Source organism: Schistocerca americana, chromosome 2 (assembly GCF_021461395.2).
Source record: "Schistocerca americana isolate TAMUIC-IGC-003095 chromosome 2, iqSchAmer2.1, whole genome shotgun sequence".
Lineage (NCBI taxonomy): Eukaryota > Metazoa > Arthropoda > Insecta > Orthoptera > Acrididae > Schistocerca > Schistocerca americana.
The window spans coordinates 820,840,075-820,854,449 of NC_060120.1; the positions used below are offsets into that span (position 1 = coordinate 820,840,075).

At 43.8% G+C, this 14,375-nt stretch overlaps 1 protein-coding gene across 1 annotated transcript in view; it reads right to left on the reverse strand.

The window, feature by feature from the left end:
• The window catches only part of LOC124595031 (NADP-dependent malic enzyme-like), a 107,331-nt gene that overhangs the window by 70,996 nt on the left and 21,960 nt on the right, over positions 1–14,375 (reverse strand). The window contains exon 2 of the mRNA XM_047133592.1: positions 784–942. Coding sequence (XP_046989548.1) covers positions 784–942 — 159 coding nt within the window. The remainder of the gene's footprint in view (positions 1–783; positions 943–14,375) is intronic.

A 14,375-nucleotide genomic window follows, 5' to 3' on the forward strand; every position in this document is an offset into this window, starting at 1 on the left:
CATCCATTGTGATATTCAGTGTAGACTACAGTTCCTTATTTTTGTAAATCTATTATTTTTTATTTTGCTAATATTTGCCTCAAGCTGTAAATTAAGTTAAATGAACTCATAACCACTCTAAAACAAAAATATACTTTTTTCTATAGTATTTATATTGTGTTCTTGAAAAATAAATGTGGAAAGATATTTTCTCTCCAAAATTTTCATATATGTAGCCATGATTTCTGGTGAACGGTGGCCTGCTTGAAGTCACTGACATATAAACCACATCTAACTGAGAAAATAGAAAGTATATATGATGATTTGTTATGGACACACATTGCCAGAGTACATGATGGAAGACAAGTCCTGAATTTATGTCACAAATGGGTACTTGGAAATAATGAGAAATAAAAATGCCTAAGGATCTACTAACTTTAGTATACTTAGCTCTGAGTATTAGTTGATAAAATCTGATAGGTTTGAACTGTGATTTCTGTTTCAATTTATTTTCATTCACAAGACGGTTTATGGAGAAACAGCAAAGCGAAAATCATTTTTCTGATATTCTATCAAGTTTGGAAGATTAGGCCACTACCTTCCATTCAAGAAGCGAAAATTGTTTCCTTTATGCTGCCAGTTTTGCATTTCTTAGAATCTTCAAAAAAATGGTATTACTTCTGACATATTTAGGTTTATAAATATAGTAAATATATAATACTGCTCAATAGATACAATAAATTACACTACATAATTATAATATCATCAACAGTGAATACAAAAGGTATTATCTAGACTGCTTACCTGAAGTCCCATTAAGTACCTGTACTTGCTCAGGCCATCAGTGCACTGTTCCACATTAAGCATGCACAGAGCCATTTGCTCATCATGGGTTTTGATGCGTGGAGGCAGCAGACCATGGATTCCTAGCAGTTGTCTTTCCATCAATTCAAAAGCCATACCCTGGAAATATTTAAAATGGTTTAATGATGTTGAGTTAGTCATGTTTAGCTTCTGTGATGTGGTGAATGTATCAGAAAATGTGATGGAATTTAAAGTATAATTTCAGTTGCAAGTTAAAAATCTGAGTTTTTGGTTTATATCTACCTTCAAACAAGTCGCCACTGTAACTGAGTACTGTAGATAATTTTTCTCAAAATCAATTATATGATTTGTTTTGTTTCATTTCTTAGATGCTCATAACAAATGCTAAATACATCTGTCTGTATAAGGGTACACTTTCCGTTTTCTGTACTTTGCAACCATAGGAGACCTTTCCACCAGGCATGTTGTGAACTATCAAGCTTTTCTTGTCTATTCAGTTCTATCTATAATGTTTCTATGTTTGGCACTGTCTTTATCCTACAGTGAAAACCAGAGCATTTTACTGTGCTTACTTAACAATAACATTACATCTGGAATGAACATTACACCTGCATACACCTAAATGTTAATTTACGTAAGTGCATAGTACAATCAAAGCAATTTTTACACTCAGCATGGAGGTTATGTGTGATTATGGTTGACAGTAATTTATTTTTATTCAGGTTGTTCCATTAAATAGGTTGTGGATTAGCATGATAACACAGTTGTATTACTCAGGCAATGATATGTGAAAGGTTGGAGGCAGGAGAGGGGTTGGGGTGGATGGCTAGTGGCTCAGAGAGTGGTAGCTGGTTTTCCAGCTAGGAACAGTATTGTTCACTCATTCCAGTTCAGGGTGATATTGTATTGAGTGATGAGGGGTGCACTCCTTTGTAGATGATTCTTGGGGGGGGGGGGGGGGGGGGGGGAGAGGATTGGGAGTGTGTCAGGATATGGCACAGGAAATCTGTTTGCAGGCTAGGTTTGAAGGGTGGTGCCTGTCTCTGAAAGCCTTTATGACACTTATCTCCATGACCACAGAGGGGAAAAACTTATTGATGAGCCACTTGTAGTGATGGACAACACTTTATTTATTAATTCAGTAATCGTGGAACATCAGTTATAGAAGGATAGAGTTAATCCTTGGTGACAAGAACAAAATAAAGAGTAATGACTAGATAACAAGATATAAGATTACACTGCACCCAAAAGTAAGAAGGTTCAATCAGAGTCTAGGTTTGATCATTGAAGTAGGGTTGTCTCACACTGTCTGTATGTGTGGAGCCCCATGAGGCAGCAATTGGTAGAGAACTGGGTGCACCTGGCAATGGCCGTGCTTGTGAAGTCTTGTGTTTGTTTTCCAGTGGCTGAGTTACAGTGAAGTAGTCATCAGAAGGCTGAATATGGCACAGTAAAGCTGAATTATTCAGAGGTACCACATCAGCATATTACAGAGACCTTCAGCTTGAGCCATTAAAGAGGTGGAGGTCAACATCCAAGAAAGTGGCACATTGGTTTGAGGAGTTCCAAGTGAAGCAGATGGGAGAAAGGTGTTGAGATTCTGTAGGATTGAGGATAGGATGTCTTGGCCTTGAGTCCAGATCATGGAGATATCACCAATGAACCTGAACCAGACTAGGGTTTGGGAGATTCCCTCTAGATGACCCAGAAACTTGGCAAAAGAAGGTGCCATGCAGGTCCCATGGCTGTGCCATGGATTTCACATCAGTGGCAAAGTAGTTTGGTGTAGGATTTTATTGGTAAGGTGTATACGGAATGAGGTAGTGACTTTGGAGTCTGAGGGATGTTGGGGCAGGTAGAGTTCAGTAGCAGGAAGGCCACGAGTGTGACAGATGTTGGTGAATAGGGAGGTGGCATCAACAGTGATAAGTAGGGTTCCACTTATAAAGGAACAACATCTCTGTCACCCAATACCATCCTGTACTGGAACAGCTTAACCATACCCTTCATTAGAGCTTTGATTATCTATCCTCATCCTATCAAATGAGCCACATCCTACCCAAGATCCCTCCCACCCCACCTAAAGTGGTGTTCTGTCACCTAGCCAAACTACACAACATCCTAGTCCATCCCTAAGCTACTCTCACTCCCAACCCCTTGCCACAGTGATCACATCCCTGTGGAAGGACCAGGTGCAAGAAGTGACCAGTCCAACGACCCTACACTTAATACTTCAGTCCGGTCACAGGATTATCCTACTCCAACAGGGGCTGGGCTACCTGTGAAAGCATCCATCTCCTACACCAACTCTGCTGCAAACACTGCACAGCTTATTACCAGCTAGTTGTCCACCAGGATGAGTAGCCACCACCACATCACCAAACTGTTTCCAAGATCAAAGTTGTGCCACACAACATGCAGATGAGCATAACATGCTCAATTTCAATGTCTGGCGCACAACTCAGGCCACCTGAATCCTTTCATTTATCACCAGCTTCTCTGAACTACAAAACTGGAAGTTATCCTTGCAACATATCCTTTGCTCCCCTAATCATCTTTGTCTCATTCTCTGGTAACCCACTGTCCCCACACCCTCCACCCAAAAGTTTTCACTTCTTCTGTCCTATCACCCCTCCCAGTTCATGTAACCTTCAATGTCTCTGGCACCCATTCATCACATGCCTAGCTTGTGTATCTGCCACCCCTCCCTCCCATATTTCTAGCTGGCAAAGTGGCTGTCTGTCTCCAACCACTGGCCAGCTGTCCTGACCCCTCTTCCTGCCTCTTTCCTATCTCTCACTGAACACACCCCATCTGACACAATCCAACACCCCCCAGCCTAGTTCTCCTACTGAATGGCACTGGCATTCTTCATCTACCTGGTACCATGTATTGTCACAGGCAAGCATGTGCATGTGCATGTGTGTGTGTGTGTGTGTGTGTGTGTGTGTGTGTGTGTGTGTGTGTGTGTGTATAGTTTGTATTTGTACTCTAGCTTGAAAATGGATTACTCTAGAGGCAAGTATTTTTTGTGTATGCCTGCTGATAACTCAACAACTCTGCTTCTCAGGGCGCAGTTCCTTTACTCCGAAGTATGTACATTCTACCATAACTTTCCAACTACAGCACATATGTTAAAGATGTACAACTATATACAAATTGTACTAGTACAGTTAAAGTAAGAAACTGAGTTTCACAGTTTTACCAGTCAGAAAAGGAATGTGACAAATGTATTCAATGACACTGACTGATTTAGAATCTACTTGGAGGAACACTTAAGAGATGGATCAAAACTGGAAAACTCACAGAAGATAAAATGTAATATCCACTCCTCTTCACTGATAATCAGGGTCTTGTAATTGGGGATAAAGACAACACATGTGAAATGCTGTGATATCTGAAGCAAGTACTGTTATCCCTTATCATAAGCACAATTCATATAAATAACAAAATAGACTAATGAAAAGAGCAATAAGATGACACTGTTCTCTGGAACGCCAGTATAACAAAAAGGATGACGCAAAGTTCCTGTAAATCCATTGTTGAGAGTGTTGCTAGGTGTGGTGCAAAGATATGGGATTTGGAAATTTGACAGAAAGTGAATCTACTGGCATTAGCAATAGACTTTTGGAGAAGAAGTTGTAGCGTTTCAATGGTGAACCATATTCAGAATAATAGAAAGACTATGGGATCCAGAAAGATGACACTTCATGCAATAGAAACAAACCAGCTATTATGGATCAGTTATCAAGAAACGATGAATGTTGATGGGTGGCAAAATGAATTCTGTAAGGAACTCCACAGTATTGTAAATAACTATATAAGCATTACCCTAATGTGCTACTGCTCGAAAATTTTTGAGAACATTTTGGAGAGACTAGTCCAGAGAACAGCAGAAAAGCAGCTGAGAAAAGAAGAATGTGATTTCTGCCCAGGAGGATCCACAGTAGGTCTCATATCTGCAGTGAGACAGCTGCTGGTACACCATCATGATTATGCAAGAGACCTACTTATAGTATTCCTTAATTTAGGAGTCATTGTATGATACTATGTCCAGAACTAAAGTTTAGGAATCACTATGAATAAAAGAGACAGAGAAGGAAACTGTATCCATAAAAGAATTGTACTTTGGAAGAAATGAGCGAGAGTAGGAAGAGGGAAAGCAGATGGTCAGAATAAAGGAAGTGCATTACTTATGCTACTTTTCGTGGCGATGATGGATGATATAACAATACATGTGGCAAGAAAGATTGGAGTTGGGGTGACAGCAAAGTTGTTTGCTGTTGATTTGATGGTATTGAGGAGTAACAAGGAGAAAGTACAGAAGCAATCAAATGTTTGGTAATAAGTTATGCAAGAATATGGCCTAAAATTTAATGCAAAGTGATCTGACCTGATCGTCACAACTAGAAAAGAGAATATATCCATAGCAAACATGAGGCTGGGCAGGAAGCAGCTGAAAACATTGGAAAGTTTCAAGAATCTCTGGAATATAATCCAGGAAAATGGAAAAACTAACCAACAGTAAGTGATCTTGCAGGACAACCTGATAACTTTACGAGAAATGTGAGAGGAATGATGGGTGACAAACAAGTCCCTCAGAAAACTAAGAGGGTGATATACCAAATATTAGACAGCAGTTTTGTTTTATGCTGCAAAAACATGAGTCTTGAAGGAAAGGGAAAAAAGTAAGGTGTTGGTAAGTCTGACAAAAATAGAGAAGATGAGAAGTGAAAGGGTTACAGAGATTATAAATGAGAAACCCTTCCATACAAGAGAATATTGTGGAAAGAAAATTAAAATGGTGTGGGGACCCTCACTGTTGTTGTTGTTGTTGTTGTGGTCTTCAGTCCTGAGACTGGTTTGATGCAGCTCTCCACGCTACTCTATCCTGCACAAGCTTCTTCATCTCCCAGTACCCACTGCAACCTACATCCTTCTGAATCTGCTTGGTGTATTCATATCTTGGTCTCCGTCTACAATGTTTACCCTCCACGTAAATGGTGATCCCTTAATGCCTCAGAACATGTCCTACCAACCGATCCCTTCTTCTAGTCCAGTTGTGCCACAAAATTCTCTTCTCCCCAATCCTATGCAACACCTCCTCATTAGTTATGTGATCTACCCATCTAATCTTCAGCATTCCTCTGTACCACCACATTTCGAAAGATTCTATTCTCTTCTTGTCTAAACTATTTATCATCCATGTTTCACTTCCATTCATGGCTACACTCCATACAAATACTTTCAGAAACGACCTCCTCACACTTAAATCTATACTCGATATTAACAAATTTCTCTTCTTCAGAAACACTTTCCTTGCCATTGCCAGTCTACATTTTATATTCTCTCTATTTTGACCATCATCAGTTATTTTGCTCCCCAAACAGCAAAACTCTTTTACTACTTTAAGTGTCTCATTACCTAATCTAATTCCGTCAGCATCACCCGACTTAATTTGACTATATTCCATTATCTTCGTTTTGCTTTTGTTGATGTTCATCTTATATCCTCCTTTCAAGACACTGTCCATTCCGTTCAACTGCCCTTCCAAGTCCTTTGCTGTCTCTGACAGAATTACAATGTCATCGGCAAACCTCAAAGTTTTTATTTCTTCTCCATGGGTTGTAATACCTACACCAAATTTTTCTTTTGTTTCCTTTACTGCTTGCTCAATATACAGATTGAATAACATCGGGGAGAGGCTACAACCCTGTCTCACTCCCTTCCCAACCACTGCTTCCCTTTCGTGCCCCTCAACTCTTATAACTGACCTCTGGTTTCTGTACAAACTGTAAATAGCCTTTCGCTCCCTGTATTTTACCCCTACCACCTTTAGAATTTGAAAGAGAGTATTCCAGTCAACACTGTCAAAAGCTTTCCCTAAGTCAACAAATGCTAGAAACATAGGTTTGCCTTTCCTTAATCTTTCTTCTACGATAAGTTGTAAGGTCAGTATTGCCTCACGTGTTCCAGTATTTCTACAGAATCCAAACTGATCTTCCCCGAGGTCGACTTCTACCAGTTTTTCCAATCGTCTATAAAGAATTCGTATTAGTATTTTGCAGCTGTGGCTTATTAAACTGACAGTTTGGTAATTTTCAGATCTGTCAACACCTGCTTTCTTTGGGATTGGAATTATTATATTCTTCTTGAAGTCTGAGGCTATTTCGCCTGTCTCACACATCTTGCTCACCAGATGGTAGAGTTTTGTCAGGACTGGCTCTCTCAAGGCCATCAATAGTTCTAATGGAATGTTGTCTACTCCCGGGGCCTTGTTTCAACTCAGGTCTTTCAGTGCTCTGTCAAACTCTTCACGCAGTATCGTATCTCCCATTTCATCTTCTTCTACATCCTCTTCCATTTCTATAATATTGTCCTCAAGTACATCACCCTTGTATAGACCCTCTATATACTCCTTCCACCTTTCTGCTTTCCCTTCTTTGCTTAGAACTGGGTTTCCATCTGAGCTCTTGATATTCATACAAGTGGTTCTCTTTTCTCCAAAGGTCTCCTTAATTTTCCTGTAGGCAGTATCTATCATACCCCTAGTGAGATAAGCCTCTACATCCTTACATTTATCCTCTAGCCATCCCTGCTTAGCCATTTTGCACTTTCTGTCGATCTCATTTCTGAGACATTTGTATTCCTTTTTGCCTGCTTCTGTTTCTGCATTTTTATATTTTCTCCTTTCATCAATTAAATTCAGTATTTCTTCTGTTGCCCAAGGATTTCTACTAGCCCTCATCTATTTACCTACTTGATCCTCTGCTGCCTTCACTACTTCATCCCTCAAAACTACCCATTCTTCTTCTATTGTATTTCTTTCCTCCATTCCTGCCATTTGTTCCCTTACGCTCTCCCTGAAACTCTGTACAACTTCTGGTTTAGTCAGTTTATCCAGGTCCCATCTCCTTAAATTCCCACCTTTTTGCAGTTTCTTCAGTTTTAATCTCCCCACCAACGGCAAGGTCCAAGGTTCATGGGGGCAGGGGGGGAGATTAACATTAATAATAATAATTCTAAATATTAATTAAAATTTCATAACATAAAGTGGATATGTAATTTTTTAACACGAAATGTAGAATGTCAAGACTTTGTTAAAAAAGAAAAGAAAAAAAAGTCAACCTACGATTCAGATTGTTTGCCTAGAAATCTGATTTTCACAAAAATCTATTCTTTCAAAACCTTATCTGTGTGCTTTAGATCCTTAAGTTTCTTATCACCTCAAAAAAAGGGGCAGCGTGTCACGTTCACCCTGGCCCCCTCCCCCTTCTGGTGATGCCCATGTGTGAGATTGCAAAGAACTAATCCAGGTCCAATAATAAGCAGTTGTGAGAAAGTCTCCGGAACAAACTGTAGCATAATTAGTCACGCGCACCGCACAGCGCCGAGAATGCATAAATTTTGATTGCTGCCACAGACATAAATAATATATGTTTGTTAATCAAAATATCCACGGGTATGCTGCCGGTCTATAGTGTCCAACGGGCACAATATTTCGGCGATCAAACATGTCGCCATCATCAGGTGAACTGACGGACTGAGCTCCTGTGAACGTGCCGGCACGGAGATCCGTACGCTATGACTGCTCAGAGGGAACTGGGTTCGGTCGCGGCGGCGGCCGATTTAAATACCCTCCGCCCGCGGCGCGCTCCCTCCGCCGTCCGCGCCCAGCGCCACGGTCGTGCGGTGGAACAGATTGCGACGGCGTCTGAGATGACGTCGGTGTGATGGCTCTGTCCGCCGTGGTCGTCACAACTATACGTCTGCTCGATTTACTCTTGATTAACCCGATCGCTGGTTCCCAAGCCTTGCTAAGATTATAGCCACAGTCACGGTTTATGAGGTCGTCATTGGTGCGAATTTCGATGGCCTCTCTAACAACGCTGTCCCAGTATCTCGACATCTGTACCAGAATCCTCGTGCGGTCATACTCCATGGCGTGATTTTCCGACAAACAATGTTCAGCGACCGCCGACTTGCTCGGATACATCAGTCGAGTGTGCCTCTGGTGTTCACGGCATCGATCCTCGACGGTACGCATCGTCTGACCAATATACGACTTGCCACATTGACACGGAATCTGGTACACGCCGGCCTTCCTCAAACCGAGGTCATCTTTGGCGCTCCCCACCAGTGCACGAGTTTTATTTGGAGGACAAAACACAGTTCCGACCCGGTGTTTCTTCAGAATGCGGGCGATTTTTCCCGAGAGTGCGCCTGTGTATGGAATAAATGCAGTGCCTACCTCCTCCCTCGTGACTTCATCCATCTCAACAGGTTGTGCTGCAGTGGTAGGGCGGAGAGCACGTTGAATCTGCCACTCTGAGTACCCATTTTTTCGAAATACAGTTCTCAGATGTTCCAATTCCTGGGGTAGACTCTCTGCGTCAGAGATAGTGCGCGCCCTATGTACTAGAGTTTTAAGTACCCCATTCCTCTGTGAAGGGTGGTGGCAGCTGTCTGCATGCAAATACAGATCAGTGTGCGTAGCCTTCCGATACACCCCATGACCTAGGGTGCCGTCAGCCCTTCTCTTGACCAAGACGTCAAGGAAAGGTAATTTACCCTCCGTTTCAGTCTCCATAGTGAATTTGATGTTGGGGTGTATGGAGTTTAGATGTGTAAGGAAGTCAAGGAGTTTATCCATACCATGTGGCCAGATGACGAACGTGTCGTCAACGTAACGGAAAAAGCAAGTAGGTTTCCATACGGATGACGACAGGGCTTCCTCCTCGAAGTTCTCCATGTACAAATTCGCTACCACCGGTGAGAGTGGGCTACCCATGGCGACTCCCTCCGTTTGTTCGTAGTATTCTCCATTAAAAAGAAAATACGTGGAAGTCAAGACATGCCTAAAAAGTTCAGTGGTCTTCTCGTCAAACTTCTGACCAATCAATTCTAGTGACTCTCCCAGGGGTACCCTCGTAAACAAGGAAACGACGTCAAAACTCACCATGATATCTGACTCATCCAACCTGAAGCTATCAAGGCGTTTAACAAAATCCACGGAATTACGGATGTGATGAGGGCATTTACCCACATAAGGACTTAATATTCCCGTCAGGTATTTGGCCAACAAATATGTAGGTGCCCTGATGTTGCTGACAATGGGGCGTAATGGTACCCCCTCTTTGTGAACCTTCGGGAGTCCATATAGTCTAGGCGGTACCGGACCTTGGGGTAACAATTTCTTAGCGTCACCCTCCGGTAAATCTGCGTCCTTGAGAAGCGCCCTCGTCTTGTTCTCCACCTTCTTTGTAGGGTCAACGCTGATCTTCCGGTAGGAATCGTCATTTAGCAGGCTCTGCATCTTATCAGTGTAGTCCTTATGGGAGACAACAACTGTAGCATTGCCTTTGTCAGCCGGTAAGACAACAATTTCAGAGCGCTCCCTCAGATCACGAATGGCCGCCCTCTCTTTACTGCTGATATTTGACTTCATCGGCTTGGATTTCGTCAACGCACGACAAGTTTCACGACGTATTTCCTCGGCTGATTCTGGCGGAAGTCGAGCTGCAACCTGTTCAACAGCACTAACAATTTCTGCGACCGGAGTGAACTTGGGGGTGGGAGCGAAGTTGAGACCTTTCTGCAAAACCGAGACCGCATCATCACTCAACACCATGCCACTCAGATTGATGACAGTCTTGCACGGAACCTGCAGGGATGGTTTGTCAAGGAGACGTGAGAACTTAGCTGTTTGACGTCCCGTAGCCTTCTTATGGGCGGAATCAGCTGACACCCAGGTGACACCATCAATCCAATCCCAGGAACAAGAAGTGAACTTACTAGCCAGTTCCCTGACGGGAATATTAAGTCCTTATGTGGGTAAATGCCCTCATCACATCCGTAATTCCGTGGATTTTGTTAAACGCCTTGATAGCTTCAGGTTGGATGAGTCAGATATCATGGTGAGTTTTGACGTCGTTTCCTTGTTTACGAGGGTACCCCTGGGAGAGTCACTAGAATTGATTAGTCAGAAGTTTGACGAGAAGACCACTGAACTTTTTAGGCATGTCTTGACTTCCACGTATTTTCTTTTTAATGGAGAATACTACGAACAAACGGAGGGAGTCGCCATGGGTAGCCCACTCTCACCGGTGGTAGCGAATTTGTGCATGGAGAACTTCGAGGAGGAAGCCCTGTCGTCATCCGTATGGAAACCTACTTGCTTTTTCCGTTACGTTGACGACACGTTCGTCATCTGGCCACATGGTATGGATAAACTCCTTGACTTCCTTACACATCTAAACTCCATACACCCCAACATCAAATTCACTATGGAGACTGAAACGGAGGGTAAATTACCTTTCCTTGACGTCTTGGTCAAGAGAAGGGCTGACGGCACCCTAGGTCATGGGGTGTATCGGAAGGCTACGCACACTGATCTGTATTTGCATGCAGACAGCTGCCACCACCCTTCACAGAGGAATGGGGTACTTAAAACTCTAGTACATAGGGCGCGCACTATCTCTGACGCAGAGAGTCTACCCCAGGAATTGGAACATCTGAGAACTGTATTTCGAAAAAATGGGTACTCAGAGTGGCAGATTCAACGTGCTCTACGCCCTACCACTGCAGCACAACCTGTTGAGATGGATGAAGTCACGAGGGAGGAGGTAGGCACTGCATTTATTCCATACACAGGCGCACTCTCGGGAAAAATCGCCCGCATTCTGAAGAAACACCGGGTCGGAACTGTGTTTTGTCCTCCAAATAAAACTCGTGCACTGGTGGGGAGCGCCAAAGATGACCTCGGTTTGAGGAAGGCCGGCGTGTACCAGATTCCGTGTCAATGTGGCAAGTCGTATATTGGTCAGACGATGCGTACCGTCGAGGATCGATGCCGTGAACACCAGAGGCACACTCGACTGATGTATCCGAGCAAGTCGGCGGTCGCTGAACATTGTTTGTCGGAAAATCACGCCATGGAGTATGACCGCACGAGGATTCTGGTACAGACGTCGAGATACTGGGACAGCGTTGTTAGAGAGGCCATCGAAATTCGCACCAATGACGACCTCATAAACCGTGACTGTGGCTATAATCTTAGCAAGGCTTGGGAACCAGCGATCGGGTTAATCAAGAGTAAATCGAGCAGACGTATAGTTGTGACGACCACGGCGGACAGAGCCATCACACCGACGTCATCTCAGACGCCGTCGCAATCTGTTCCACCGCACGACCGTGGCGCTGGGCGCGGACGGCGGAGGGAGCGCGCCGCGGGCGGAGGGTATTTAAATCGGCCGCCGCCGCGACCGAACCCAGTTCCCTCTGAGCAGTCATAGCGTACGGATCTCCGTGCCGGCACGTTCACAGGAGCTCAGTCCGTCAGTTCACCTGATGATGGCGACATGTTTGATCGCCGAAATATTGTGCCCGTTGGACACTATAGACCGGCAGCATACCCGTGGATATTTTGAATATCAAACACGCCGGGAGAAACTCAAGAATCACAATATATGTTTGTGGTTGTTTTTGTTTTGTTTGAGGGCGCAAAAACAACTGAGGTCATAAGCACCTATTGTTTGTGGCTGCGGCAGTGAGTGGGTCTCTCCGATGCAAGGACGAGAAGAAACGTTTCAAACGACTTGGAAAATACGTATACTTCGAGTACTGACAGATAACTCTCAGTGTGGATGAATGCAAGAATGATCTATTCTTCAGTACTGTCCAGTGTTTGGAGATCTTATTTATTACTCATAACAGTAGACTTGTAAGGGATTCAGAAACGCTTCTAGAATGGTAACAATGTTTATGAAAAAGTAATATAGATGTTAAAAGAAGTGAAATAACAACCATCTTGAGGTTGAAGCTCTTTTGTCTGTGGTTGCTTTAACAATAACATATGTTTTCAGGTGGGGTCTGCCTTTAGCAAAACACAATTTTGTTTTTTGTCCCAAACATGTTTCACTGCAGTTGCAGCATCATCAGCGGGTTTTTCATTACACTCATGCTCATAAATTAAGGCTAATGCTGATACATGGTGAAACAACGCTCCGGTAGGCGGTTTGCAGGCTTAAATCACCTCGGGGTATGACCATGCTGTGTATTTGACCTGTGGTCGTCGCACGGTGGGCTGACAGCAGTCCACATATGCTGGTGCATATCAGAGTACGGTGCAGCGAGTTTGTGTGCAGACGTTTTCAGACATGCTAATGGTTACTGTGTGTTGAAAATGGGTTACAGAACACATATTTATGACGTTATGAGGGGTAGAATACTAGGGGGACTGGAGGCTGGTCAAACACCGCAGGTCGTAGCACGGGTCCTCCGTGTGCCACAAAGTGTGATCTCAAGATTATGGTAATGATTCCAGCAGACAAGAAACGTGTCCAGACGCTACAGTATGGGACGTCCACTGTGTACAAAACCACAAATGACCGATATCTCACCATCAGTGCCCACACATGACCATGGAGTACTGCAGGTAGCCTTGCTTGGGACCTTACCGCAGCGACTGGAACAGTTGTCTCCAGACACACAGTCTACAGACGACTGAACAGAAGTGGTTTATTCGTCCGAGACCTGCAAGATGCATTCCACTGACCCCTGGTCACAGGAGAGCCTGTAAAGCCTGGTGTCAGGAACACAGTACATGGTCATTGGTACAGTAGTCCCAGGTTATGTTCACGCATGAGTCCAGGTATAGTCTGAACAGTGATTCTCGCCGGGTTTTCATCTGGCGTGAACCAGGAACCAGATACCAACCGCTTAATGTCCTCGAAGGAACCTGTATGGAAGACGTGGTTTGATGGTGTGGGGTGGGATTATGATATGTTCACGTACACCCCTGCATGTCTTTGACAGAGGAACTCTTACAGGTCAGATGTATCGGCACAACATTTTGCTCCAGTATGTCCGCCTTTTCAGGGGTGCAGTGGGTCCCACCTTCCTCCTGATGGATGATAACGCACGGCCCCACCGAGCTGCCATCATGGAGGAGTACCTTGAAACAGAACGTATCAGGCGAATGGAGTGGCCTGCCTGTTCTCCAGATGTAAATCCCACTGAGCACGTCTGAGATGCTCTCAGTCAACGTATCGCTGCCCGTCTTCAAACCTCTATGACACTTCAGGAGCTCCGACAGGCACTGGTGCAATAATGGAAGGCTGTACCCCAGCAGCTACTCTACCACCTAATCTAGAGTATGCTAACCCGTTGTGTGGCGTGTGTACATGTGCATGGTGGTCATATCCCATATTGATGTCGAGGTACATGCGCAGGAGACATTGGCGTTTTGTAGCACATGTGTTTCAGGACGGTTTTCTCAACTTATCACCAATACCGTGGACTTATAGCTCCGTGTCATGTCTGTTCCCTATGTACCTATGATATTAGCGCCAGTTTTGTGTAATGCCACGTTGTGTGGCACCACATTCTGCAATTACTATTAATTTATTAGCATGAGCGTATTATGGCTGTTAAACATATGGACTGTTATGCGATTGCAGTCTTTCTCGGCGTATTCCACAGATGAATTCTTCTCGGGTTATCAGCCGAGTGGTGGCGTCGTCTTGTCGCAACGTTTCGATGAGTCTCGTACCCATCATCTTCACCAGAAG